Source organism: Bos indicus x Bos taurus, chromosome 15, assembly GCF_003369695.1.
Source record: "Bos indicus x Bos taurus breed Angus x Brahman F1 hybrid chromosome 15, Bos_hybrid_MaternalHap_v2.0, whole genome shotgun sequence".
Taxonomy (NCBI): domain Eukaryota; kingdom Metazoa; phylum Chordata; class Mammalia; order Artiodactyla; family Bovidae; genus Bos; species Bos indicus x Bos taurus.
In genome coordinates, this window is record NC_040090.1 from 28594843 (window position 1) to 28621054 (window position 26212).

General features: G+C 37.3%; 1 protein-coding gene across 2 annotated transcripts in view; it reads right to left on the bottom strand.

Annotated features, from left to right (window-relative positions):
* UVRAG (UV radiation resistance associated) overlaps positions 1 to 26212 on the bottom strand; it is a 329275-nt gene that overhangs the window by 123021 nt on the left and 180042 nt on the right. For both annotated transcript variants that reach the window (XM_027562853.1, XM_027562854.1), the window contains 4 exons: positions 15615 to 15699; positions 13767 to 13854; positions 12821 to 12881; positions 3414 to 3579 (listed from right to left, as the gene is read on the bottom strand). In XM_027562853.1, the coding sequence (XP_027418654.1) occupies positions 3414 to 3579; positions 12821 to 12881; positions 13767 to 13854; positions 15615 to 15699 (400 nt within the window). The remainder of the gene's footprint in view (positions 1 to 3413; positions 3580 to 12820; positions 12882 to 13766; positions 13855 to 15614; positions 15700 to 26212) is intronic.

A 26212-nucleotide genomic window follows, 5' to 3' on the forward strand; every position in this document is an offset into this window, starting at 1 on the left:
ACTTCTTTCAGAAATTAGTGTATTCAAAAGTATCCCCACACACTGTGGAATCGGAAGTTATGGTGGGAATGTAAGTGGGTGTAGCCACTGGGCAAAGCAGTAGGGAGATTCTTCAGAAAACCGAAACAGAATTGCTGTATGATTCAGCAATCCCACTCCTGAACATATATCCAGAGAAAAACATGGCTTGAAAAGATATATGCACTGCAGTGCTCATCACATCACTGCTCACCATAGCCAAGATATAGATGCAACCTAAATATCCACTGACAGATGAACGGATAAAGAAAATATAGTACATATATACAACGGACTATTACTCAGCCATAAAAAAGAACAAAATAATGCCATTTGCAGCAACATGGATGGACATGAAGATTACTATACTAAGTGATGTTAGTCAAACAAAGACAAGTATCTTATGATATAGCTAATATGAAGAATCTTAAAGAATGAACTGTGGCGTTGGAGAAGACTCTTGAGAGTCCCTTGGACTGCAAGGAAGTACAACCAGTCCATCCTAAAGGAGATCCGTCCTGGGTGTTCATTGGAAGGACTGATGCTAAAACTGAAACTCCAATACTTTGGCCACCTCATGCGAAGAGCTGACTCATTGGAAAAGACTCTGATGCTGGGAGGGATTGGGGGCAGGAGGAGAAGGGGACGCCAGAGGATGAGATGGCTGGATGGCATCACTAACTTGATGGACATAAGTCTGAGTGAACTCCAGGAGTTGGTGATGGACAGGGAGGCCTGGTGTGCTGCGATTCATGGGGTTGCAAAGAGTCAGACAGGGCTGAGTGACTGAACTGAACTGAACTGAACTGAACTGAAAGAATGATACAAATGAACTTATTTACAAAACAGAAACAGACTCACAGAGAGTAGACTTATGGTTACCAGGGGTGAAGGGTCAGGGGAGGGACAGATTAGGAGTTTGAGAATGACATGTATACACTGCTATTTTTAAAACAGATAACCAACAAGGACCTACTGTATTCTGTAGGTATATCTGTTCAGTATTCTGTAACAACCTAAATAGAAAAAGAATAGATACATGTATATGTTTAACTGAATCACTTTGCTGTGCACATGAAACTAACACACTATTGCTAACCAACACTCCAATACAAAATAAAAACTAAATAATTAAATAAAAAATTTTTAAATACAAAGGACATTGTATACATGCTCAGAACAGAATGCATGTTCAGAAAAGACCTGAGAAGACCCTAGGCTTTCACCTCTGGCTAACCCGCTTACTGTAAGAAGTGAAGGCTAAGGCCTTCTGGTTGAAATGAAAGGACACTACACAGTTCCTGAACAAAGAAACGAAGGTCTCCAGGGAAGATAACTACACAGGTAAACTAAAAAGACAGCAGTGTGGGCACACAGTGCATCAAGATGTCATCAGTGACAGTAAGAGCCTGAAGGTGGGGAGACAGGCATAGAGGAGCGGAGTCTGTACATACTAATGAAGCTAAGTGGCTAGTATTTCAAAGTAGACTGTTATAGAATGTTAACTATAATCCCAGAGTCACCAATAAGAAAATATCTTAAATACACTGAAAAAGAAATGAGACAGGAATCAAAATGGTACACTACAGAAAATCAATTAAGAAAAGAAAAGGCAGTAATGGAGGAAAATGAGGCACAAAAAAAGGTCTAAGAAATATGGTGGGGAGGGGGAATGGCAGAAGGAAGTCCTTTTATACCACAAATTATGTTAAATAGAAGTAAATGAAACTTTCCAATCAAAAGGCAAAGATCCGCAGAAAGGAGTTAAAATAAAATGATCCACTATATACTGCCTATGAGACTCATTTTAGATCCAAAGACACAAATAGGTTCAAAGTAAAAAGATGGGAAAGATATTCCCAAATACAGTAACCAAAAGAGAGCTGAGAGGTCATGCTAATATCAGGCAAAATAGTTTTTAGGTCAAACTTGTTTCAAGAGGCAAAAAAGTTCATTATATAATGATAAAAGGGTCAGTTCATCAAGAAATAGTATCTCAAAACATATGCACCAAATGACAGAGCCCCCAAATAAAAGAAGCAAACATTGACAGAACTGAAGGAGAAATAGTCCTATATAGTTGGAGAGTTTAACACTCCATTTTCAATAATGGACAGCATATCTAGACAGAACATCAATAAGGACATCTAAGACTTGACAACACTATAAACGAACTAAACCTAACATATATGTAGAACATTACATCTAACAACAGAAGATATTTTCTTCTCAAATGCATGTGCAACATTCTCTAGGACAGACCATATATTAGGCAACAAAACAAGTCTTAATAAATTTAAACATACTGAACTCATACAAACTATCTATTTCTCCATTACAATGGAATTAGAGTTCAATAACAGAAGGAAAACTAGAAAATTCACAAATGTGAAAACTAAACCCTTTTAAAACAACCAATGGGTTAACTGAAGAAATCACATGGGGAATTAGAAAATACTTTGAGATGAATGAAAATAAAAATGTAACATGCCACAATTTATTACGGAAGTAGAAGTTTAAAGATATAAAACACTGACACTAAAAAAGAAAGCTCTCATATCAGTAACCTAACTTTACATCTAAGTAACAGAAAATGAAACCCAAAGCTAGCAGTATGAAGGAAATAATAAAGATTAGAGTGGAGATAAAAGAGAATACAAAAATAATAAAATCAACAAAATAAAAAGTGAGTTCTTTGAAAAGATCCATCAATTCTTCTTATTCTAGGTAAGTTTTTTACATCAATAAGAAAATAAAAAAGACACAAACAGCTAAAATCATAAATGAAAATAGACATCATTAAAGAGCTTACAGAAATGAAAAGGATTATATAATAATACTATGAACTACTATCACCAACAAATTCATAACCTAGATGAAATGGTATTGTTCTTGGAAACACAAATTACCTAAATTGAGTCAAGAATATATAAAAAATATGAACAGACCTATAATTGAATCACTAATCAAAAACCTCCCAACAAAGAAAAGTACAAAATCACATGGCTCCACTGGTAAATTCTAACAAACATTTAAAAGAAAAATTAACAGCAAACCTCAAACTCTTCCAAGAAAGAAGAAGAGAGGGAATACTTCATAATGCTTTCTGTAAGGCCACTATTGCATGCATGTCGCTCAGCTGTGTCCAACTCTTTGCAACCTGTGGACTATAGCCCCCAGGCTCCTGTCTATGGGATTATAGGCAGAGTCAGACACAACTGAAGTGACTTAGCAGCAGCAGCAGCAATTCTGCCTACATTTTATTTAAAAGAAATGGAGCACTACACAAAGGATATACAAAAATTACCACAATCTAGGTCACCTTTTATATTGTTAATACACCCGATGCTCCATACTGGCCCATTGTTAAAAGTATATTGTAAAAGGATACTTACTCTCTCTCCTTTTCAGTCAGCTTGTCATTAATATTATCTTTGATTGTTGATCTAGACCCCTTATGAATTACAGGATATCTGAGGGGCACTTGTAGGAAAAAGGAGATCATGGATACCAAATGTGCAGTATAACCAAGGGCAACAGCAACGCTCCCGTCATCTTTTGCTGTTAATTCAAAAACAGAGGAACAGAAAACAGCAATTTACTCCATAAATGAAGCCATGAGACCATAACGAATCACTTTCAAGAGAGATTTTATAAGAAATAATTGATAAAATATTATTCATCTATATAAATTAGGGTTTTACACACATCTAAATATATTAATAAGATTTGAAATTTCATCTACTATATTTAAAACTATTTCCCAATAATTAATGTGGTGAGATTAACATTTGATATATAATCTTAAGAGTTCTTCGTACAGTCAAGTCTTCATTACTTTCTTTCCCAGCATTTTTAATGCCAAAAATAATACTTGAGTTTATTATACAATGTGAAAATTAGTTTCCGAGATTTAAACATTGCATACTATATAAACATCATACATTTTATTCATTAACGTCTTTACTAAGCAAAATAGTCATACTGTAATACTATTGTACAACACTATTAATTCTAAGGTGAAGTGAAATAGCATAGCACATCCTTACAGGGTACATTCTCAATATTCAAAAAGAGAGCATTGTTTAAACAAGTCAGTGATGTTTGAGATAGGATAGTGAAAAAAAGTGTTTTAAATTGTAAAAGGTAAAAAAACCAGACTGTTCATATATTAATACGTCCTACTGATGCAATTTCGGTGGAAGTAAGTGTTGGAAAAAGAATACATGTATCCTACAGTACATATCTTGTAAGAAGTCACAGATTTTTTAACCCAACATCTAGATTTCTGCTACTGCCTATGAAGTGATAATCATTCAAGTATTCAGAACTGAGAATAATACAATAAGAAGTTTTAAGCTTGCCCCAAGGGAGAAAAAAAAGTAACTACTTGGTATATGATATTCTTAAAATACTTTAAAAAGTTCTCTCTTTGTCTCTCTCTCTCTCTCTCACACACACACAGATTTAACACATATCTGGAATACTTCTGGCTACAGAAAGGCTAAAATGATTGAGATGACCTTGGCTTGAGTATTTCCTGATTTCTAAAAGTAACTTTAACTTCAATTGTTAGTAATATTTCCCACGTTCTTCTTTTATATTTATTTTTTTCTTCTTTTATATTTAAACCTGGTTATCTAAGCACTATCTTCTTACTGTATAGGAAAGCCACTATTGCCATATACCACTCAGTACATTCTCCACACTTGACTACCAAAACAGATTCTTTGATCATACTGTAAAAATAGGTAACTTTTATTGTACACTTTTTTTTCTTCCTGCCAGGAATTGACCATGGTGCTCTATTTCTGGCAGTCACTCATTCATCAAAAATTAATAAACTGGGCATGTTTTATATGCTATTTCATTCAATTTACAGATGAATAAATAAGGTTCAAGAAGTTAAGGAACCAGTTCAAACTAATACAGTGAGTATAGCAGTTGACCTGACACCAAGGCCTTTGTCTTTAAGCACTCTACCATACTGTTGCAGAACGTTACTGTGGAATACATAACAATTTTTCTAACTTGGGAGTCTAGAAGCATATGACACATGTTTATTATTTTAGTTTCTTCCCTCTTTTCTAATAAGAGCAAAAAACACATGAAAAGTCTGTGAATCTTTGGTGACATGTTCTCTCAAATCAAATTGATGAAAAAAAAAATCAAACAGCATTCCTTTCAACTGACTATTGGACATGCCTAACTATTTTTAGAGACCATGTGCTCCTAGTTCAGTCCCACTCAAGTACCTTGAGTACTACAATACTTTACTTCTGTTGAAATATGCATATCAGACTACCATAGAGACTAAAATTATATTATACTGTAAATTCATCACAATATAATTTAATCATCATATAATACCAGAGCTGGGAAAAGCCTTAGAAATCACTGAATCTGATGCTACTAATTTAGAAATGAGAAAAATAAGATTCAAGTGGTATAAGTGAGTTAGTTAAAGCCATATAAGTAAAAACTATGAATGCGGGAGTAAGAGAATTGTACCTACACCCCAGCCCATTCAAGTATCTATCCCTGGAATCACAGCTGGGACAAAGAATTCCATGAAAGAGGCTGCTGAATCCCACCTCCTGTTTTCTTTAAGAATAGGGCTTATTAAATTGAAAATATTCCTATTAGTACAAGGACTTGGTCTTTAAGAATCCTCTTTTGAAGGGAGACAAAAAGAAGAAGAAAAAGAAAACTTTCAGTAAGTAATGAAGAATAAAACTACATTAAGTTTGGATTTTTCTTTGTGTACTTTGGGATTCCCAGGAGGTGCAGTGGTAAAGAATCTGTCTGGCAAGCAGGAGAGGCAGGTTCGATCCCTGCATCAGGATCAATTCCCTAGAATGGAAAATGGCAACCTGCTTCAGTATTCTTGCCTGGAAAATTCCATGGAAAGAGGAGCCTGGTGGGCCAGAGTCCATGGGGTTGCAGAGTCGAACACGATTGAGTGACTGAGCACCCACACACACGTGTGCTTTATACTAAGCTTCTACTTTTCTATGTGATCTACAGAAAAGGATTTGAAAACTTCCAAAAATCAGAGGGCCTCAGCCTGCCAAACAGGTCAAATGCAAACTATGAATGTTTTAAAAAACCTAACCAATATTAAACACTCAAGCATCTCCATTTTTCCATATTACTAAAAGGGTAATACTAAAGCATTACATTTGTCTATTTCAAGGACTACATCTACATATCTAGTAAAAGAACAGAAATTGGTCTTCTAACATTACCTCCTTTCAATAATTTTGCTTAAATTAAACATAAAAGGGCATCTCTAAAAGAATCCTGTATACATATAGCAAAAACCAAAGAGAAAGAGCAAAAACTGAAAACTGGGTAATACTGGAAACCAGCTTTGATTCTGGTTATTCACACTCACCATTATTTCTACCACAAGACTCCCCCCACTCACCCATTAAAAACCCTAGGTTGCTTCCCATTCCAGGCCATAGTGCTTAGTCACAGCCTCACAGTTAAACACCATGGTGTTGGATTTCCAATATTGAAGCTTTATATTAAAAAGCATTTTAAAAGGACCACGGGTGAGGCATTACAGGGCCCACGGGTACTCCAATACCCTCGAAAGGAAAACCACCTCCTGGTAGGGAAGTCACTTTCATCACCCCAAGACCACTGACTCTCCAGTGGGAAAACGTGAGCTCATGTGGTTAATTATGGCTATTGCTGGCCACGAAACCTCAGATGTCACATTCTGTTGCCAATCACTTTAGCTAAAAAAACTGAAAGGTTTAAGGTTTCCAGCATTCCAAGATCTAAAAGACTTTTTACCTGCCAAAGCCAAAACCTGGCTCTCAGGGGTGTGCTTTTCCAGGAACCATTAATGACGTCCCTAACACCTGATGCAGAGCAGAGGCTTGTGTTCCTTATGCTGCTCTGTGGGTTAAAGAGGTCACAGATGACAGGCTTGTTGGAGAAAAGAAGCTAGAGGGGGAATGGGAGGGTTCAGGGAAGAACAGGAATAAGCTGTTAAGACTCAGATAAAGGAAAAAAGCCCTGATTAAAATAATGTTTTAAGGGGCTCACAAACAAAACAAAATTCTGCAGTTTCCTTACAATAAGTATTTCCTATTTGTTTTTTTAACTGTAGGTAGCTACATTTACTTGGGGCTGTAGTAATTTTTGTGATAATAAATCTTTTATATAATTTTTCTTTTTTTTTAAGTTGAAAAGACTTAGACATGCATTTATTTTGGTTAATTAAGATAATAATGCGGATCTGATTCACATTACATTACAGATCTTCCTCAGTTTACAATGGGTTTACATCCCGATAAATTCATTTCAAGTTGAAAATCTTGTAGGCTGAAAATTTTAAATGTTTTAAAATGGATTTAAAATATCTAACCTAGTCTTGCCTAGTCTATTTTAAGCATGCTCAGAACAATTACATTAGCCTCTTTTATGTAATTTTTATGATAATAGATTCCACAAACTCACAATGGCCATGACAACATTATAAATTAATTTAAATGTCTCTTTGACTTACAAGTTGGACAAACTATTAATATTCAAATGCATCCAAGTACAATAAGTGATCTAAAAGCTCTTACCATCCTGCCTTCCCAATCACTGAGGCAGTTGATTTGGTAAGGAACCAAGCACCCACTGATCCAGACAGGACAAAATATTTAAGACTCTAATCATTGCCACAGCATCTATGGAATCATTCCACGTTCTCAATGAGACAGTGTTTGACATATGGACTCTCCTTTCCAAGAAATCATGCCTGCATAAAGGGATACAGACACAGAAGGAAATCTGGGTCTCATTACCACAAAAGGCTCTTGTGTTATAGATTACTTAAAAACACACACAAACAGTTTTTTTCTTTTTTTAGATGAGAAATGTCCCAGTCAATGGAACTCAAGTGAACACCCTTCACAGGACAACTTTCCCCACTTGTGTCCAGGTCTCTCTGCCATATCCTAACAGAAACTTACCCAGTTAGAAAGAAGAACACAACAAATGTTGGGCCACTATGCAGGAGTTTTCCAAACAGTATCAAGCCATGCAATGTAAAGTCTATCCCAGCAAAGTTTCATGAATATAACAGAATACCAGTTTAGACTTCCATCACTAGAGTCTTACTAAGCATGCAGCTACTACAGAACACTAAAAACTTGTTAGATGTCTGGAAGAGGTTATTATTCAAAACAAGGAGGAAAACTGCATCATGACAGGAGTAATACGGGCCTTAAAATCAGGCCAACCAGGGATGACTTTAGTTCTGCCACTGGCTAGTATGAGTCTTCGGAAAAATTAACTAATCTCGCTGAGCCTCAATTTTCTTGTCTTTAGAAAAAAACAACAACAAAAAAAGAGCTGAGTATAATTCTTTCCCTCACAGAAGGAACCGATTCTCACAGTGGTGGGAATTAAGTAAACAAGACAGCACCATGTATGATGCTCCATGTTGCATATTTCTACTCACTGAATCTAAAATTTCCCATCCTTCTTTCAACAAGGTAATACTATTTTATCTTTAAAAATACCTCAGGTATCATCTTCTCTGTAAGACTTTCCTGATTCCCTCCTGGTAGATCTGATTATTCCCACTTCTTTAAGTCCCACATACCTGGTATAAACTTCTAAGTGCCTGACACAGAGTACAAATTCAAGAGAGATTTATTGCTTGGCTTGATTACAAGTTAGCCTCAAGTGGACTGAAGTTTCACTGAGGTAGGATAAGTGCCTCGGTCGCCTCTGCATACCCCAGCACCTGGCACCATAAATGACACACAAGGCACTCGATAATTCCAAAGTACGTGGAAGTACCTTGCAGAATGCGAACGTGAGGTCTTAAAGTCCAATACTGCCATGTGTGCTTCTAAAACCAATTCCTACAAGTTATGGTAAATAAACAGGGCCTTAGAGGAGAATTAAACATTGACTTCATTTTTTTAGCAGTAAAAACTGCACTAAAACTAAAAGATAAACTAATTTTTTTAGGGAAAGAAGGAATGTATTCAGCTTGGATGAATAGGGAACAAAAGGTGGGAAAAATTAGGAAATAAATTAACTCCAGAAAACAAAAATAGAATCAAGAAACATCCCAGAATGAATTGAGGTGATACTCTAATACCAGTAGTATCCCTGCTTCTCTTGTTGCTACTGCTGCTAAGTCACTTCAGTCGTGTCCGACTCGGTGAGACCCCATAGAGGGCAGCCCACCAGGCTCCGATGTTCCTGGGATTCTCCAGGCAAGAACACTGGAGTGGGTTGCCATTTCCTTCTCCAATAGATGAAAGTGAAAAGTGAAAGTGAAGTCACTCAGTCATGTCCGACTCTTAGTGATCCCATGGACTGCAGCCCACCAGGCTCCTCCGTTCATGGGATTTTCCAGGCAAGAGTATCAGAGTGGTGTGCCATTGCCTTCTCCGGCTTCTCCTGTTGCCACCTCTCAAATCATTCTATATGTAGCAGCCAGAGTGACTTTTAAAAAACATCAACTCATATCATCCCCCTTCTTGAAGCTCTTCAGGGTTTCCCACTCCACTGAGAATAAAATAGGAACTCCTTTCAGTGGCCTCAAGACCCTAGCTGACTCTCCTACATCTACTGATGGAATTCTTCTCTTTTCTCACTCTGCCCCAGCCACACAGGTTTGCCCTGGTCTGTCCTTCCTTCCTCTCTCTGGCAACTAATTCCAATTACATTTATTGACTGCCTTATATAGGAAAAGCTCTTTCAAATGCTATCTCATTCAATCATCACAATGAACTGAAGATGTAAATATTACCTCATTTTACAGGTGAAGAAATTCAGTTCAGTTCAGTTCAGTCGCTCAGTCATGTCTGACTCTTTGCAACCCCATGAACTGCAGCGTGCCAGGCCTCCCTGTCCATCACCAACTCCCTGAGCCTACCCAAACTCATGTCCATTGAGTTTGTGATGCCATCCAACCATCTCATCCTCTGTCATCCCCTTCTCCTCCTGTCCTCAATCTTTCCCAGCATCAGGGTCTTTTCAAATGAGTCAGCTCTTCGCATTAGGTGGCCAAAGTATTGGAGTTTCAGCTTCAACATCAGTCCTTCCAATGAACACCCAGGACTGATCTCATTTAGGATGGACTGGTTGGATCTCCTTGCAGTCCAAGGGACTCTCAAGAGTCTTCTCCAACACCACAATTCAAAAGCATCAATTCTTCCGTGCTCAGCTTTCTTTATAGTCCAACTCTCACATCCATACATGACTTACGCTGTGAGAAATTACATGATTTTCCCAGAATACATGTATCTTCTCCCATGCCCCTTACCCTGAATTTTTTCAGATATATCAAGCTGATTCCTCAGAATCCTCAATCATAATGCCCCCCTCTTCTAGGAATTCTCCCCCAGCTGTAGTAGATGAAGTGAAAATCAATCAGTCGTGTATAACTCTTTGCAACCCTATAGACTATATAGTCCATGGAATTCTCCAGGCCAGAATACTGGAGTGGGTAGGCATTCCCTTCTCCAGGGGATCTTCCCAACCCAGGGATTGAACCCAGGTCACCCGCAAGGCAGGCGGATTCTTTACCAGCTGAGCCACCAGGGAAGCCTGGTTTCTTTCAGCCTTCAGATTTTCTGTTAAACATTTCTCCTCAGAGAGGTCTTCTCTGATTACTTTATCTACAGTAGGTTTCCCTATTCTCTAAGATAGCATACTCTTTTATTAAATACTTGTTAAATACTTCTTTTCTTATTTATTGCCTTTATTTTTTACCTCCTTTAAGAGCGTGTATGCTCTATGAAAGAAGAGAATATATTTGCTTTTTCCATCATCATATCCTCAAAGCAGCACATGCCTGGCATTTAGGTGCTCAGTTGATATTTTTTTCAAAGAAAGAATATTCTGTATTCCTACAACCTGGCCCAGGGCTCAAGGTACTTATTAGGTTTATTAAATAAATGAATGAAAGAAAGAATGGGGAAAAAGATGTATCAAGAACTTCAAGACACCATGACCTAAAATTAACACCAAAGCACATGTGTATGACTTACAGAGATGAGTGGGAACACTGTACAATGGAAAACAGACAAATCCTAGCAAGATCATTACCTAGTTTTGTGGTCTTGAGCAAGTCACTAAATAGCTCATTAACACATTATACCACCTTTCTTACTGGGTTATTTTGTTTTTGGGAGGATTAAAGATAAGGCAAAATGTCTTGCTCTTAAATAAAATCTTAACAATCATGTAAAGTACGTAGTACATGAACTACTGTGTTCATACTATCAATTAGAAGATCAACTCAAAGCTTAGATGATGAATTGGTCCAAAATACATGGTTTCTAGAAAGGGAACCAGGACTCAAATACAGGTCTTCCCATTCCTGTTTTAATCATTAAAAAAAAATTTTTTTTTTTAGTTGCAGTATAGTTTAATGGTAGCTCAGTCGGTAAAGAATCTGCTGCAGTGCAGGAGACTTGGGCTGGATCCCTGGGTCGGAAAGATACCCTGCAGAAGGAAATGGCAAACCATTCCAGTATTCCTGCCTGAAAAATCCCATGCCCAGAGAAGCCTGGTGGGCTACAGTCCCTGGGGTTGCAAAAGTCAGCCACAATTTAGCAACTAAACCACCTCAATAGTTGAATTTACAACACTGTATTAATTTCTGCTGTACAGCAAAGTGACTCAGTTATATATATATATAACTATACACACACACACACACACATTCTTTTTTGTATTCTTTTCCATTATCGTTTATCAAAGGATATTGAATATGGTTCTCTTTCCTATACAGTGGGACCTTGTTGTTTCTATATGTATCAGTTTGCATCTATTAATCCCAAACTCCGGCTCCTACCTTCTACCATCCCTTCCCTCGTGGCAACCACTAGCCTATTCTCTATGTCCCTGATTCTAGTTTTGTTTCTTAGCCAGGTTCATTTATAACACTTTTTACATTATGTCCCAACTACTTGTTGTAAAGGACAAAAAAGTAATACACTAAAGCAGTCTTAAATGTTAAAGGATCACAAATAACAGATTCTTTACAGGGAAATGGAAGAAAGTCCCAATAAGCACTAGTAATGCTCTATTCTGGAATAACCTGTTCCCAAATAGATTAATGTGCTAGCTTTGGGTATAATCTATAGAACTTTTTAGTAGTCCTCAAAGCATTGTTTACATTAGGAGAAAAGAACCCACTCTGCTAACAATAAAAGTCATCTTTCTACCCAAATGTCAAGTAAGTTCTTTTCTCTGGCATACTGGTAAAGAGATTAGGAAAAATATTTTAAAATATAGCTATTACTGTGAATGCTATTTGTAACATCTTTAATGTAAATTTCTTTTAATTAAAGAGGACAGAGATGACAGTATAACAAGTTTAACCTATGGGAGTGGGAATGTCACAAAATTTAATTTTCAAATACATTTTATGTCAGCAGAAATATAACTTTATAAACAGAGCATACTAAGGTTTACAGCTTTGCTCCCAACACAATTTTTTCATGAAAAATCAAACCAAAAGGACAGGAATATTATTAGCATTCTTGAGAAGCCTACTGTCTGATTTTCTTAAACCCCATTCAAAAACTATTTTAACTTTCAAATAGAAAGCTCAACAATTTTCCCCCCATGATTAGACCAAATATCCTCTTAAGTCTTCCATTGGGGAAACTGATGCTATATACTTACAATTGGGAAGGGACAGAAGGTTCCAAAACTTTTCTGGAAGAAGGGACAGGCAACCAACATTTCAAGATATCTCTTTTTCCTTGCAACACACCCATGTTTTATACCAAATCTTTAGAAGGAAAAAGAAATAAAATACCTTGGAAGTCTTCAGAGTTCGGCAACTTGACACCACATACAAAGTAATCTTTATGCTCATTCTGCGAATATAACCAAAGAATGAAATGAATTTTATGTATAAACAAAGAAGCTCTAAATCTAAAAAATTTAGGTGTTAATTCAAAGACAATACTGTCAGATATAAAATATTACCCTAATTGTTGAAGCTGAATACATAATGATTTATTATATTATTATCTGTATCTTGATATATACTCTAAATTTTCTATATAATACATTTAAAAACATATCTAACAAAAAGTCATGTAAAATTTTAACCATAAAGCTAACTATTCTTTGACCAATTCAAAGCTATAAATGAGAATTTTTAAGTAGAATTAACAAGTCTGTGAGTAATCTAAAACCCTATTAGCTTTCCTCTCAGAGAATTAGTCTTTTAAGTCCCTTTGCATTAGAAAGAAAATAAACCACCAAATTTAGCAGATTTAATTCTCTAAAAAAGAATCCTAATAATTTACATTTGTACTTACTCTAAGAAACCAAATACAGAAACTTAACATCTTGACAGCTACCACAGGGGTATCTTAAGTAATACTAATAAAGATAAATTAATTAGTAGTTATATATTTAAAGCAATGTGTATGTATCTGCATGCATGTCTCAGATAAGGTAGAAGATGATAATGTGGTTGAGAGAAAAAGTCCTAAAGAAACCAGAAATAATTTGGCATTCTTTCAGGTGAAGATGAGTTCACTCCACCACTAAATAGACAGAAAAAATAAATAAACTAGTGAAACCTAATGCCAACTAATTCTAAATCTACTTTTTAAATAAATATTAGCTTCTGAATGAATAATAACAGAGCATATGATTAAGACTAGAGCAATGGTGTTTTCTTTGAGAGGAAATTTCAAATAGAAATCTCTTAAAAAATTTTTTTTTCCCCCAGAAAATCTGAAACTTACCAAATCAATAGGGTAAATGTAGGAAAGCTCAGATAGTAACTGCCTGCAACGAATTGTCAACTGAGCATTAGTCTTCAGAAAGAGTTCTCTAATGAGGAAAGAAAAAAGCACATTTGTTAAAAAACAAAAAACAAACAGGTTTCCTTGCTTTCTAACAGTTATTTCCAACTAACTGACACAGAGAAAAATTAAATGATCTGCACTGGGCCACAGAAATTCAGAAGCAGAAGCAAGAATAACAGCTAACATGAGTCCTGACCTATCTCTATATACCATCAATCACCCTAACTATATAAGGAGGCCTATTGTATGTATCCAGCACCATGAAAAGAGATGTAAAACGTACAAATAATCACTGACTGGACACCTACTACTGTATGCCAGGAGCTTTACAAATGGCTTTAATTATCATATCAATGACAACTTATTCGGTTGATATTACTATACCCATTTTACAAACAAGAAAACAAGATTTAGAGAGGCTCAGTAAACTGACCAAAATCTCATTTAAACTGAGGCCAATTTGCAGGAAATACCCATATGGTGTTTCCTCAAAACAGCATTCTACTTTCATTTACAACTACAGATGTTACAACTACCTCAAAAAATAACCTGCTGTCATATTACAAAAGTAAAAGAATAAAAAGGACAAAGCCAAAAGGTGTGGCATGAGACGATGCCGCTTTTCCCTTACACTATTTAAGAAACATGACTAACAGCTAAATTATCCATAGCGCATATTACCTGCTCAACTGTGTCCACAATTAAAAAGGAGGTAATTTAGGAAATGCAGCAGGTTAGAGTGGAACATAAAGCAGTACAATGCAAAGAGCGCTGAAGACTTAAAGGCATCTAGTTCTGCTTTCCTAGTGAACCAGACAAAAAGTAACCTCCACAGTTTTGCCTCCCTATCTGCAAATTGAGAGGATTAGATTAGATGATCTCCAAGGTTCTTTCCAGGTTTCTTAATTGCTAAAATTTCTTAAACAAAAATGCACAATGGGATGACTTTCCAGTAAAAGTGAGTGAAGATGAGAAGAAGATCAGAGGTGGCAACAAGTTAAGCATATGCTGCAAAAAATAAAGGGAAAACTATTAGCATTTGTTAAATGACTGTCATGGAGCAACTGAAATCAGCTACAGTTCTAAGTGCATGTGCAGTCGGTCGTGTCTGACTGCTTGTGACCCCACGGACTGTAGCCCATCAGGCTCCCCTGTCCATGGAATTCTCCAGGCAAGAATACTGGAGTGGGTTGCCATTTCCTCCTCCAGGGGATCTTTCTGACTCAGGGATCGAACCCGCACCTCCTGCATTGCAGGCAGATTCTTTACCCCTGAGCCACTGGGGACCATTTTATATTTGACAGTGAAGGAAAATAATCACAACTTGTTCTTAAGAAAAGAAAAAAATAATGGTAAAATAGTATTTTAGGAGAAGTCTGCTAGCAACATGGAGAATGAACTGGACAGCTGGAGAGACTTATGTTAGAGAATCTGAGAACTGCTGAGGTAAGGCAAGTGAGCTAAAGACTGAAGAAATTACTAAAGAAAAACTGTAAGCTGCACTAAATGTCGAAGACTGGAAGAGGAGGAGATTCAAACATGAAGTCATGGTACTGACGCCCTGCAATCTAGAAGAACAGCGTTCAGGCTTCCGATTCCGACTACGTACTAGGCGCCCTCATAACTGCCTCTAGCACAGTGCCTGACACAATAGGGGCTGAATAAATGAAAGTGGCACTGAGCGTAGTAACTGGCAAAAACACTGGCAGCTTAAAAAACACTCCGTTTCTAAATCCTCTCCTCAAACTCAACACTCCTAACAACCATTCTCAGTGTTCCGCTTACCTTTTCGCGGTACACTCCTTTCTCAACTCATTTAGGGATTCCTTTTGGAGTTGAAGCTTGAGGTGCTCAGCTGAAAATGTACTTCCTAGAGAGAGATGAAAGGAGACAATTCCAGATGTAACACTGCAGACAGGACTGCCCAGTCACAACCAAACAGGCAGAGCCCAGTCCCCCAACTGTGAGAGGAAAATAAAAAGAGTAAAAGGTAAAATGAGGACAGAGGACTTTCGGGCGGATTAACCAGAGTAAAATTCCGATTGCTTCCATTTTTACACAGTCTCTAGCAGGAGTCAAATAGTAAGAGTTCCAGATTCCCTACCTACAGATTTCTGTGTTGCTGATCAAGAAACCCCAATGAGATGTTCAAAATTCAGACAACTTCACTAAAAAAATTAAAAACTGGCTATGAACTCTGGGTGTTAAGGATGATTTACTAAAAGTTAATCAACTGTAACAAATGTACCCCTCTAGTAGGGGAAGCTATGCACAGGTAGGGTTTGGGAGTATATGGGGAATTTGTACCTTCTGATCAATTTTGCTATGCACCTAAAACTGCTCTAAAAAATAAAGCTTATTTTTTCAAGTGGTTAATTTATTTTCAACCACAAATAATACAGAACATTGTTGAAAGTATAAAAAGTAACAGAGCAGGAAAAATTACCTGCATATCGACTACTATAGTATAGTAGTTTGTAAATTAAGTTTTTTTATGATGATTCATCTTATTCATATATATAAATAGCTTTAGTTACAATCATAGTGTGCAGGAAATATATATTCTGATTTTTCCAAATTATGTCTCAAGCATTTTTACATGTTGACAGATAGTCTGAGTTACAATGTTTAATGGCTTGTAAAATATAACTCAGTAGAAGTGAATTAAAAGAACAGTCTACATTTTAACTGATAGTCCAATACCTCAATTCCATTACAGGACATTTAATTTCCTCTAAGTATTTGCATGGCAATAATTAATATTTGTGTATATATGCCTAGTCTTTAGTGTTTATATTAACTTTGGGACCTCCATTTTCATTTATGTGATCATAAAATCCTTTTACATCTTCTTACTCTAAAAAATGATCCTGTCTCAGGCTCTTGATAACCAGGCCTGAAAATTCCAAAGGTCCTAAAGCACAGAAAAACAGTCTTAGATCCTTACATACTAAGTTCTAGATCTTTAAAAAGGAGTTCAGTTCCAAGAACCGTGATTAACAGGAAATGGTAGCCGTACATCTTCTGTACATCTCCTCTAGTGAGGAGCCAGAAGTAGATTAACTGATCAAAATATAGTTTGGACTTGAGCCCTAAAATCACCAACCTAAGTAATTTTATCAACATATGTCTAAGCACCCTGTTCTTCTCTCTCAACTGTATGTTAATGACCAGTAAGTTATTAACTCTGCTCCCCAGACAGAACTTAATCAAGAAATACTACTTATCTTCTTTAGCTCCAATATAATTCCTCCCCAGATTTCGCTCTCAACAATTTCAGAAGACAGTCAGATTGACAACTTCCACCCCTCACCTCATGTACTTTTTCCAGAAAGCACATGAATTCTTCCACTACTATACAAATTTGCAATCTTATTTTTCATCCCAGATAAAAGGCTGCCTCAATTCTACTGAAATCACAAATAAGGCCAAGACAGATCTGGGTTTTGAAATGCAAATGTTATACACCCTCTTTAGCTTTGAAGGTCTTTAGAACATATTACATGACCAAAAGAAAACAAAACATTTGCAAAACAAAGAAAATAAAAATATACACTAGTCAGCTAACAGATGGGGTAAAAGGTTAACAATGGGTAAATCTGGGTGAAGAATACAGGTGTTCTCTGTACTCTTCTTATTCTTGCAGTTTTTCTTAAGTCCAAAATTATTTTCAAATAAAAAGAAGAATATATCCAAACCCAGAAAAAGGTCTCCTACAAGGCTTTTCCACAGGCTTTAAAAGAACTAAGGCTTTAATGCATATGGAATTTAGAAAGATGGTAACGATAACCCTGTATGCGAGACTGCAAAAGAGACACAGATGTATAGAACAGTCTTTTGGACTCTGTGGGAGAGGGCGAGGGTGGGGTGATTTGGGAGAATGGCATTGAAACATGTATATTATCATATGTGAAATGAATCACCAGTCCAGGTTCAATACATGATACAGGGTGCTCGGGGTTGGTGCACTGGATAACCCAGAGGGATGGGATGGGGAGGGAGGTGGGAGGGGGGTTCAGGATGGGGAACACATGTACACCCGTGGCGGATTCATGTCAATGTATGGCAAAACCAATATAATATTGTAATTAGCTTCCAATTAAAATAAATAAATTTATATTTTTAAAAAAAGAACTACAGCTTTAAAACGCAGAGGCACCATCTAAGGCACCATCTCTCCACATTTTTCTGTTAAAAGGTAATACACCTCTCATTGGTTACACAGTGTTCTCTGGAACAAAACTGAGACTGGTTTAGCTAGGCTCAGGTAGAGAAGAACCAAGTATCTCTAAATATTTGCATGGCAATGATTAATACTTATGCATAGTCTTTTGTGTTTATATTAACCTTGGAACCTCAGAAAAGTCAACCTAAGTTCCAAAGTCACTTCATAAGAAGTAGTAACAAAGAGGCAATGACGTGCTCAATCTCTTCACATGTTGTTCGGGTTATATATTACCAGCCTGAATACTACACAACTGGTGTTGTGTTCTCCCAAGGATATTACATATCTAGAAGCAATGATATCTATCTTTCAGACCACAGATATATCTTGCTTCTCATCTGATTTTCTCAAGATTCAGCATTGACTGGTATCTTTTGCTTGAATCATTCTTTACTACAATGGTTGTAAAATAATATTCAAATTCCAGTGCCCCCTCCATATTTATCAGTTAGCATTCAACATTCTTCTCTAAGCAAGAGGCCTTCCTTCTCCATTAGTTATCTATTATCAATATGGAACCATGAATTCTCTTTTATTTTTCAAAGATTTTGTATTTAATTATTTTGGTGCTCAAGTGGTACCAGATTTGATCAGGCATGCTCGAGTGCCCTTCTGATGTCGTGTGATCATGATATTCAAAACATTATTATCATTTTAATTGCTGTAGGATCTGTAGTGATATTCCCTCTCTCATTTGTTAATTCGTGCTTTCTCTCTTTTTACTTGGTCAGTCTGGCTAGAGGCTTATCAATTATATTGATCTTTTCAAAGAACACCTTTTAGTTTCATTGACATTCTCTACTCTTTTGTTTTCAAGTTCACTGATTTCTGACCTTAATTATTTCCTTCCTTCTGCTTGATTTGGGTTTAATTTGCTCTTCTTTTCTAGTTAAGATGTAAGCTTAGGTTACTAAATGAAGGACTTTCTTTTCTACTATAAGTATCAAATGGTATAAATTTCCTCTAAGCTAGCATCCCTTTAGATGTTGACATATTTTCATTCAGACAAAAGTATTTTCCAATTTTCCTTGTTATTTCTGCTTTGACCCATGATATGTATATGTATGAAGATACACAATACTTTGCATTTTTTTGATTATTTGTATTTATTTATGACACCAAATCTGGCCTAACTAAATATCCCATAAGTACTTGGGGAAAAAAAAAAGTATATTCTGCTTAATTAGGCCAAGTTAGTGGATTATATTGTTAATGTCTTTTATGCTCACTGCTTGTCTACTTGGTACATAAATTATTGAGAAATGAGTGTTATGCTTACCAACTACAACTGTGTATTTAGCTGTATCTCCTTTCAGTTTTTGCTTATATATATATAAGCTCTGTTGTTATATTCGTACATATTTAGAATTGCTTTATCTTTTCATGAACTAGTCTCTGCACCATAGTGTAATATCCCTCTTTATTCCAAGTAATATTCACTGTTCTGAAGTCAACCTTGCCTGATATTAATAGAGTCACTTCCGCTTTCTTTTGGTTGGTACTGGCATAGTGTACTTTTTTATTCTTTTACTTTAACCTATTACACTTTATATTAAAAATGTGCTTCTTGTAGATAGCATTTAGTTGGGTCTTTTTTATCCTTATAAAATCTCAATAATCTTAATTGTGGAATTTAGAACATGTACACTTAATATAATCACTGATATATTTAGGTTAAAAACAACCACTTTGTTAGCTGTTTTCTTGATGTGTTCCTTGATGTTCACTTATTCTTTGTTTCTTTATCCCTCTTTTTAAATGCTTTTGGATTATTTTTTTATTTCCTCTTTCTTCATTATTGGCTTACTCTTACCTCCCCCTAAACTTTCTAGTTGATTCATTGGAAAAGACCCTGATGCTGGGAGGGATTGGGGGCAGGAGGAGAAGGGGATGACAGACGATGAGATGGCTGGATGGCATCACTGACTCGATGCACAATGAGTTTGAGTGAACTCCAGGAGTTGGTGATGGACAGGGAGGCCTGGAGTGCTGTGATTCATGGGGTCGCAAAGAGTCAGACACAACTGAGCGACTGAACTGAACTGAAAATTTCTAGTGGTTGCCTCAGAGTTTACAATATATAACTTACAGTCTACCTTCAAATAAGATTAAACCATCTCATGTAGAGTATAAAATCCTGAAAACAATACATTCCCAACTCTTCCCTTCTCCACTCTTAAAACACTTCATAAATTTTATTTTACGCCTGTTACAAACCCCAAAACATTGCTGTTGCATTAGAATATCAATAGCCTTCTAGAGCAACTAAAAATAAGAAAAACCGATGAACCTATTTGCACAGCAGCAATGGAGACACAGACATTGAGAACAGACTTGTGGACATGGCTTGGGGAGGGAGGGAGGAAGGAGAAGGTGAGATGTATGGACAGAGTAACATGGTAACATACATTACCATATGTAAAATAGACAGCCAATGGGAATTTGCAGTATGACTCAGGGAACTTAAGTCTGGGCTCAGTGACAACCTAGAGGGGTGGGATGAGGGGGAAGTGCGAGGGATGTTCAAGTGGGAAGAGACATGGGTAGACCTATTCATGTTGATGTTGGGTAGAACCCAACATAATACTGTAAAGCAATTATCCTTCAATTAAAAATAAATTAAAACTAATAAGAAAATGTCTTTATAATATCTCCCTTTCAACCATTTCTGGATCTCTCAATTTTTGTGTGTAGAGCCAAGTTTCTGTATGGTATTATATTTCTTCTGCTGCAGAAGTTCATTTATTATTCCTTGAAGTATAAGACCACTGATAATGAAATACTTTAGTTTGATGTGAAAGAATCTCTTTGTACTTCAGGTTAGATCATTTCTATTGACCGACCTTCAAATTTAATGATTCTTTCCTCAGTTGTGCTGAATACCAATGAGTCTGTCAAAGGCATCCTTGATCGGTGCTGTTTTTGGTTTACAGCCTATTCATTAGACTGTTTATTAGAGTTTCCACCACCTCTCAGCTGAAATTTACCATCTGTTCTTCTACATTATCTACCTTTCCACAAAATTCTGAAGCATAGTAACTATATTTATTTTAAATACTCTTGCTGATAGTTCCATCACCTAAGTCATCTGAGTCTTTTTTCTGTAAATTTCTTCTCTTGTCAACATTTTGTTGTTGGTAGTGCTGGTGGTAGTGGTAGTGAGGGACTTTTGTTTTGCTTTTCTGTCTCAAAATTTTAAATTTAATATTGAACATTATTTGCAGGGCAACAGAGAACAAAAAGGACATGCTTATTCTGCTGTTATTCTGGAGGGTGGAATCAATTCAATCCGGAATTGAGCTGGATCTGAGTTCTGTTGCTGACATGATTACCTTCAGATCAGATCAGATCAGTCGCTCAGTGGTGTCCGACTCTTTGCAACCCCATGAATCGCAGCACGCCAGGCCTCCCTGTCCATCACCAACTCCCGGAATTCACTCAGACTCATGTCCATTGAGTCAGCGATGCTATCCAGCCAACTCATCCTCTGTTGTCCCCTTCTCCTCCTGCCCTCAATCCCTCCCAGCATCAGAGTCTTTTCCAATGAGTCAACTCTTCACATGAGGTGGCCAAAGTACTGGAGTTTCAGCTTTAGCATCATTCCTTCCAAAGAAATCCCAGGGCTGATCTCCTTCAGAATGGACTGGTTGGATCTCCTTGCAGTCCAAGGGACTCTCAAAGAGTCTTCTCCAACACCACAGTTCAAAAGCATCAATTCCTCGGCGCTCAGCCTTCTTCACAGTCCAACTCTCACATCCATACATGACCACAGGAAAAACCATAGCCTTGACTAGACGGACCTTTGTTGGCAAAGTAATGTCTCTGCTTTTGAATATGCTATCTAGGTTGGTCATAACTTTCCTTCCAAGGAGTAAGCGTCTTTTAATTTCATGGCTGCAATCACCATCTGTAGTGATTTTGGAGCCCAGAAAAATAAAGTCTGACACTATTTCCACTGTTTACCCATCTATTTCCCATGAAGTGGTGGGACCGGATGCCATGATCTTCGTTTTCTGAATGTTGAGCTTTAAGCCCACTTTTTTACTCTCCACTATCACTTTCATCAAGAGGCTTTTGAGTTCCTCTTCACTTTCTGCCATAAGGATGGTGTCATCTGCATATCTGAGGTTATTGATATTTCTCCCGGCAATCTTGATTCCAGTTTGTGTTTCTTCCAGTCCAGCGTTTCTCATGATGTACTCTGCATGTAAGTTAAATAAACAGGGTGACAATATACAGCCTTGACGAACTCCTTTTCCTATCTGGAACCAGTCCGTTGTTCCCTGTCCAGTTCTAACTGTTGCTTCCTGACATGCATACAAATTTCTCAAGAGGCAGATCAGGTGGTCTGGTATTCCCATCTCTTTCAGAATTTTCCATAGTTTATTGTGATCCACACAGTCAAAGGCTTTGGCATAGTCAATAAAGCAGAAATAGATGTTTTTCTGGAACCCTCTTGCTTTTTCTATGATCCAGCGGATGTTGGCAATTTGATCTCTGGTTCCTCTGCCTTTTCTAAAACCAGCTTGAACATCAGAAAGTTCACGGTTCACGTATTGCTGAAGCCTGGCTTGGAGAATTTTGAGCATTACTTTACTAGCATGTGAGATGAGTGCAACTGTGCAGTTGTTTGAGCATTCTTTGGCATTGCCTTTCTTTGGGATTGGAATGAAAACTGACCTTTTCCAGTCCTGTGGCCACTGCTGAGTTTTCCAAATTTGCTGGCATATTGAGTGCAGCACTTTCACAGCATCATCTTTCAGGATTTGGAATAGCTCCACTGGAATTCCATCACCTCCACTAGCTTTGTTCGTAGTGATGCTTTCTAAGGCCCACTTGACTTCACATTCCAGGATGTCTGGCTCTAGGTCAGTGATCACACCACTGTGATTATCTGGGTCATGAAGCTCTTTTTTGTACAGTTCTTCTGTGTATTCTTGCCATCTCTTCTTAATATCTTCTGCTTCTGTTAGGCCCATACCATTTCTGTCCTTTATCGAGCTCATCTTTGCATGAAATGTTCCTTTAGTATCTCTGGTTTTCTTGAAGAGATCCCTAGTCTTTCCCATTCTGTTGTTTTCCTCTATTTCTTTGCATTGATCGCTGAAGAAGGCTCTTCTTGCTATTCTTTGGAACTCTGCATTCAGATGTTTATATCTCTCCTTTTCTCCTTTGCTTTTCGCTTCTCTTCTTTTCACAGCTATTTGTAAGGCCTCCCCAGACAGCCATTTTGCTTTTTTGCATTTCTTTTCCATGGGGATGGTCTTGATCCCTGTCTCCTGTACAATGTCGCGAACCTCATTCCATAGTTCATCAGGCACTCTATCAGATCTAGGCCCTTAAATCTATTTCTCACTTCCACTGTATAATCATAAGGGATTTGATTTAGGTCATACCTGAATGGTCTAGTGGTTTTCCCTACTTTCTTCAATTTCAGTCTGAATTTGGCAATAAGGAGTTCATGGTTGAGCCACAGTCAGCTCCTGGTCTTGTTTTTGCTGACTGTATAGAGCTTCTCCATCTTTGGCTGCAAAGAATATAATCAATCTGATTTCGGTGTTGACCATCTGGTGATTTCCATGTATAGAGTCTTCTCTTGTGTGGCTGGAAGAGGGTGTTTGTTATGACCAGTGCATTTTCTTGGCAAAACTCTATTAGTCTTTGCCCTGCTTCATTCCGTATTCCAAGGCCAAATTTGCCTTACTCCAGGTGTTTCTTGACTTCCTACTTCTGCATTCCAGTCCCCTATCATGAAAAGGACATCTTTTTTGGGTGTTAGTTCTAAAAGGTCTTGTAGGTCTTCATAGAACCGTTCAACTTCAGCTTCTTCAGTGTTACTGGTTGGGGCATAGACTTGGATTACTGTGATATTGAATGGTTTGCCTTGGAAACGAACAGAGATTATTCTGTCGTTTTTGAGATTGCATCCAAGTACTGCATTTCGGACTCTTCTGTTGACCACGATGGCCACTCCATTTCTTCTGAGGGATTCCTGCCCGCAGTAGTAGATATAATGGTCATGTGAGTTAAATTCACCCATTCCAGTCCATTTCAGTTTGCTGATTCCTAGAATGTCGGTGTATGACATTCTTCAAACTTCCTCTAATTTGTCCCTTTTGGGGATGGCACTGGTGGTAGTGGTGAAGATGGTCTGACATAGGCTTTTTCTCAATGGTACATACTAGTCCTGGATTTAGGTACTCCCTGGGAATCAGCATCTAAGTAAGGGTGCCTCACCATGTTCTCGTCTCTCCTCAAGTGGTAAACCACAGGGGCTTGTTATTCTGTGCATTCTACACTGGCTGGGGAGGAAGGGAGGGAGTTCCGCTATCACTCTGGTTAAACCAGGCCATACTCTGTGTTCCTGGGGAGGGCTTTCTCACTGATTCTGTCCTGCCCCTAGGGACTGAATGCCTTGAAATCTTAGTACTTGGATAGTTCAAAAAAAAAAAAAAAGAAGTTACAATTCTGTATATCATCCAGCTTTCTGTTGTTGTTAGGATGGAAGTGATGCTCCTTCCATCTTTCTACTTTCCAAACAGAGGCTGGAAGTCAAATCTGAGGATATCAAGTTTATTTAAAGCTGTATTCTTTGTATATTCTGTTTCTCTGAGGTCAGTTATTCTGTTTGTTCAACTTGGTCTCATTCACCGTGCTTTCCCTCAAATATCTGATGATCTTTAGTTTCCCCTTTAAATCCATGAATAAGTGATTAAATTGGTTAGCAATAGGAAATAGTGTAGGTTTCCTTTGAAGCTATAAGGAGTTACTTACACAAAGACTTCACCTCTGAATGGCAGCTTAGTGAGGTGGGTAGGTCCTGCTAACAATTAGTTTTCCTTCAGGGTATATATGCTGAGAGAAGGTTGTACCTTTCACTTTAAACCACTGCAACTATCAAATAGGGAGAACTTTACTTTGGGATTATGTTACTTTAGGGTATTCCAGTCTTAAGTAGAGCTGCTTTTCATGTTTTCCCTCTTGGCTGGTTGCAAAATTCCACAGTCAGGCCTTGCTCTACTTTTCTATGCCAAAATCTCATACCATGGGACCTAACCAGGTCAGGAATCCATTATGTTAAAAAATAGTTGGAGTAAATGTTATAGGAAGTTACTCCAAATTCACAAAGAAAGAAAATGAGCCAGTAGACTGTTACCCTAATTACTGCTCCATTATTTCTGATTTCCATACTTGGGAGTTGCAAGTTGAGGCATCTGAGAGCTCTCACTGCCTTTCCAGAAACTCCCACTGCAACCTTTTCCATTTGTGTTCCAGGCTGCAGTTTTCCTCTACTCTAGTTTATTCATCAATACAACTCTACTTTGTGTATCTGAGAATTATGTAAAAAATCTTTGCTATTTCAGTAGTACACTCTTTCATTTACACCATTATCAAGAACTTATTTTTTATGCATGTATCTTTATCATCATATCAATAAGTCATTGAGAGGGAGAGAAAGTAAATGCATGGCTTGGTTTATCACACTTCAAAACTGCTTTTTGAAACCCTTGACCCTATGCATGCATACACTATGGCCTCTCTGTTCAGCAAGAACTCAAATCAAGTACTTTAATTTTAATAACCAAATGTCAATGCTGTCTTCTATAAAATGAATAGCTAAAGAATATGAATCTTGATTCAATCAACAAAACAAAACACAGACTCTTTAGGCTCTCTCTCACCAGAGAATTTGGTCTCAGACTGGCTAGTGGCCAGCTCCTGTCAAAATTACAGTTAAAATCAATAAACTGTCATTCTTCTGAGTTTTCTACATCGAGGCAGATGACCAAAAAGCAATATACGTAAACTATTTTAGTTTTTCTCCCCAGAGAAATGCCTTTTCTGTACTATGATTTATGATGCTGCCCTTCTCAAGGGTTAATAGATATTTCTTGCTGTAACTTTTGCAAAATTGCAATTGACTGTCATTTCATTATGATATTTAATATTTAGCACATAAGACACTGGATGCTAACTTCCTGTTGGAAGTTAACAGGCAATAGGAAGCAACTGATACCTTTCATAACTCTACACAACTGGCTTAATAGCTAAGAAGGTCAGAGCTAATTTAATGCTTAAAAACAATAGGCAGATCCTATGGGAAGCAGTGTACTATACTGGAAAGTCTGTGGGCTTAGGAATACGAAAAATCTGGGTT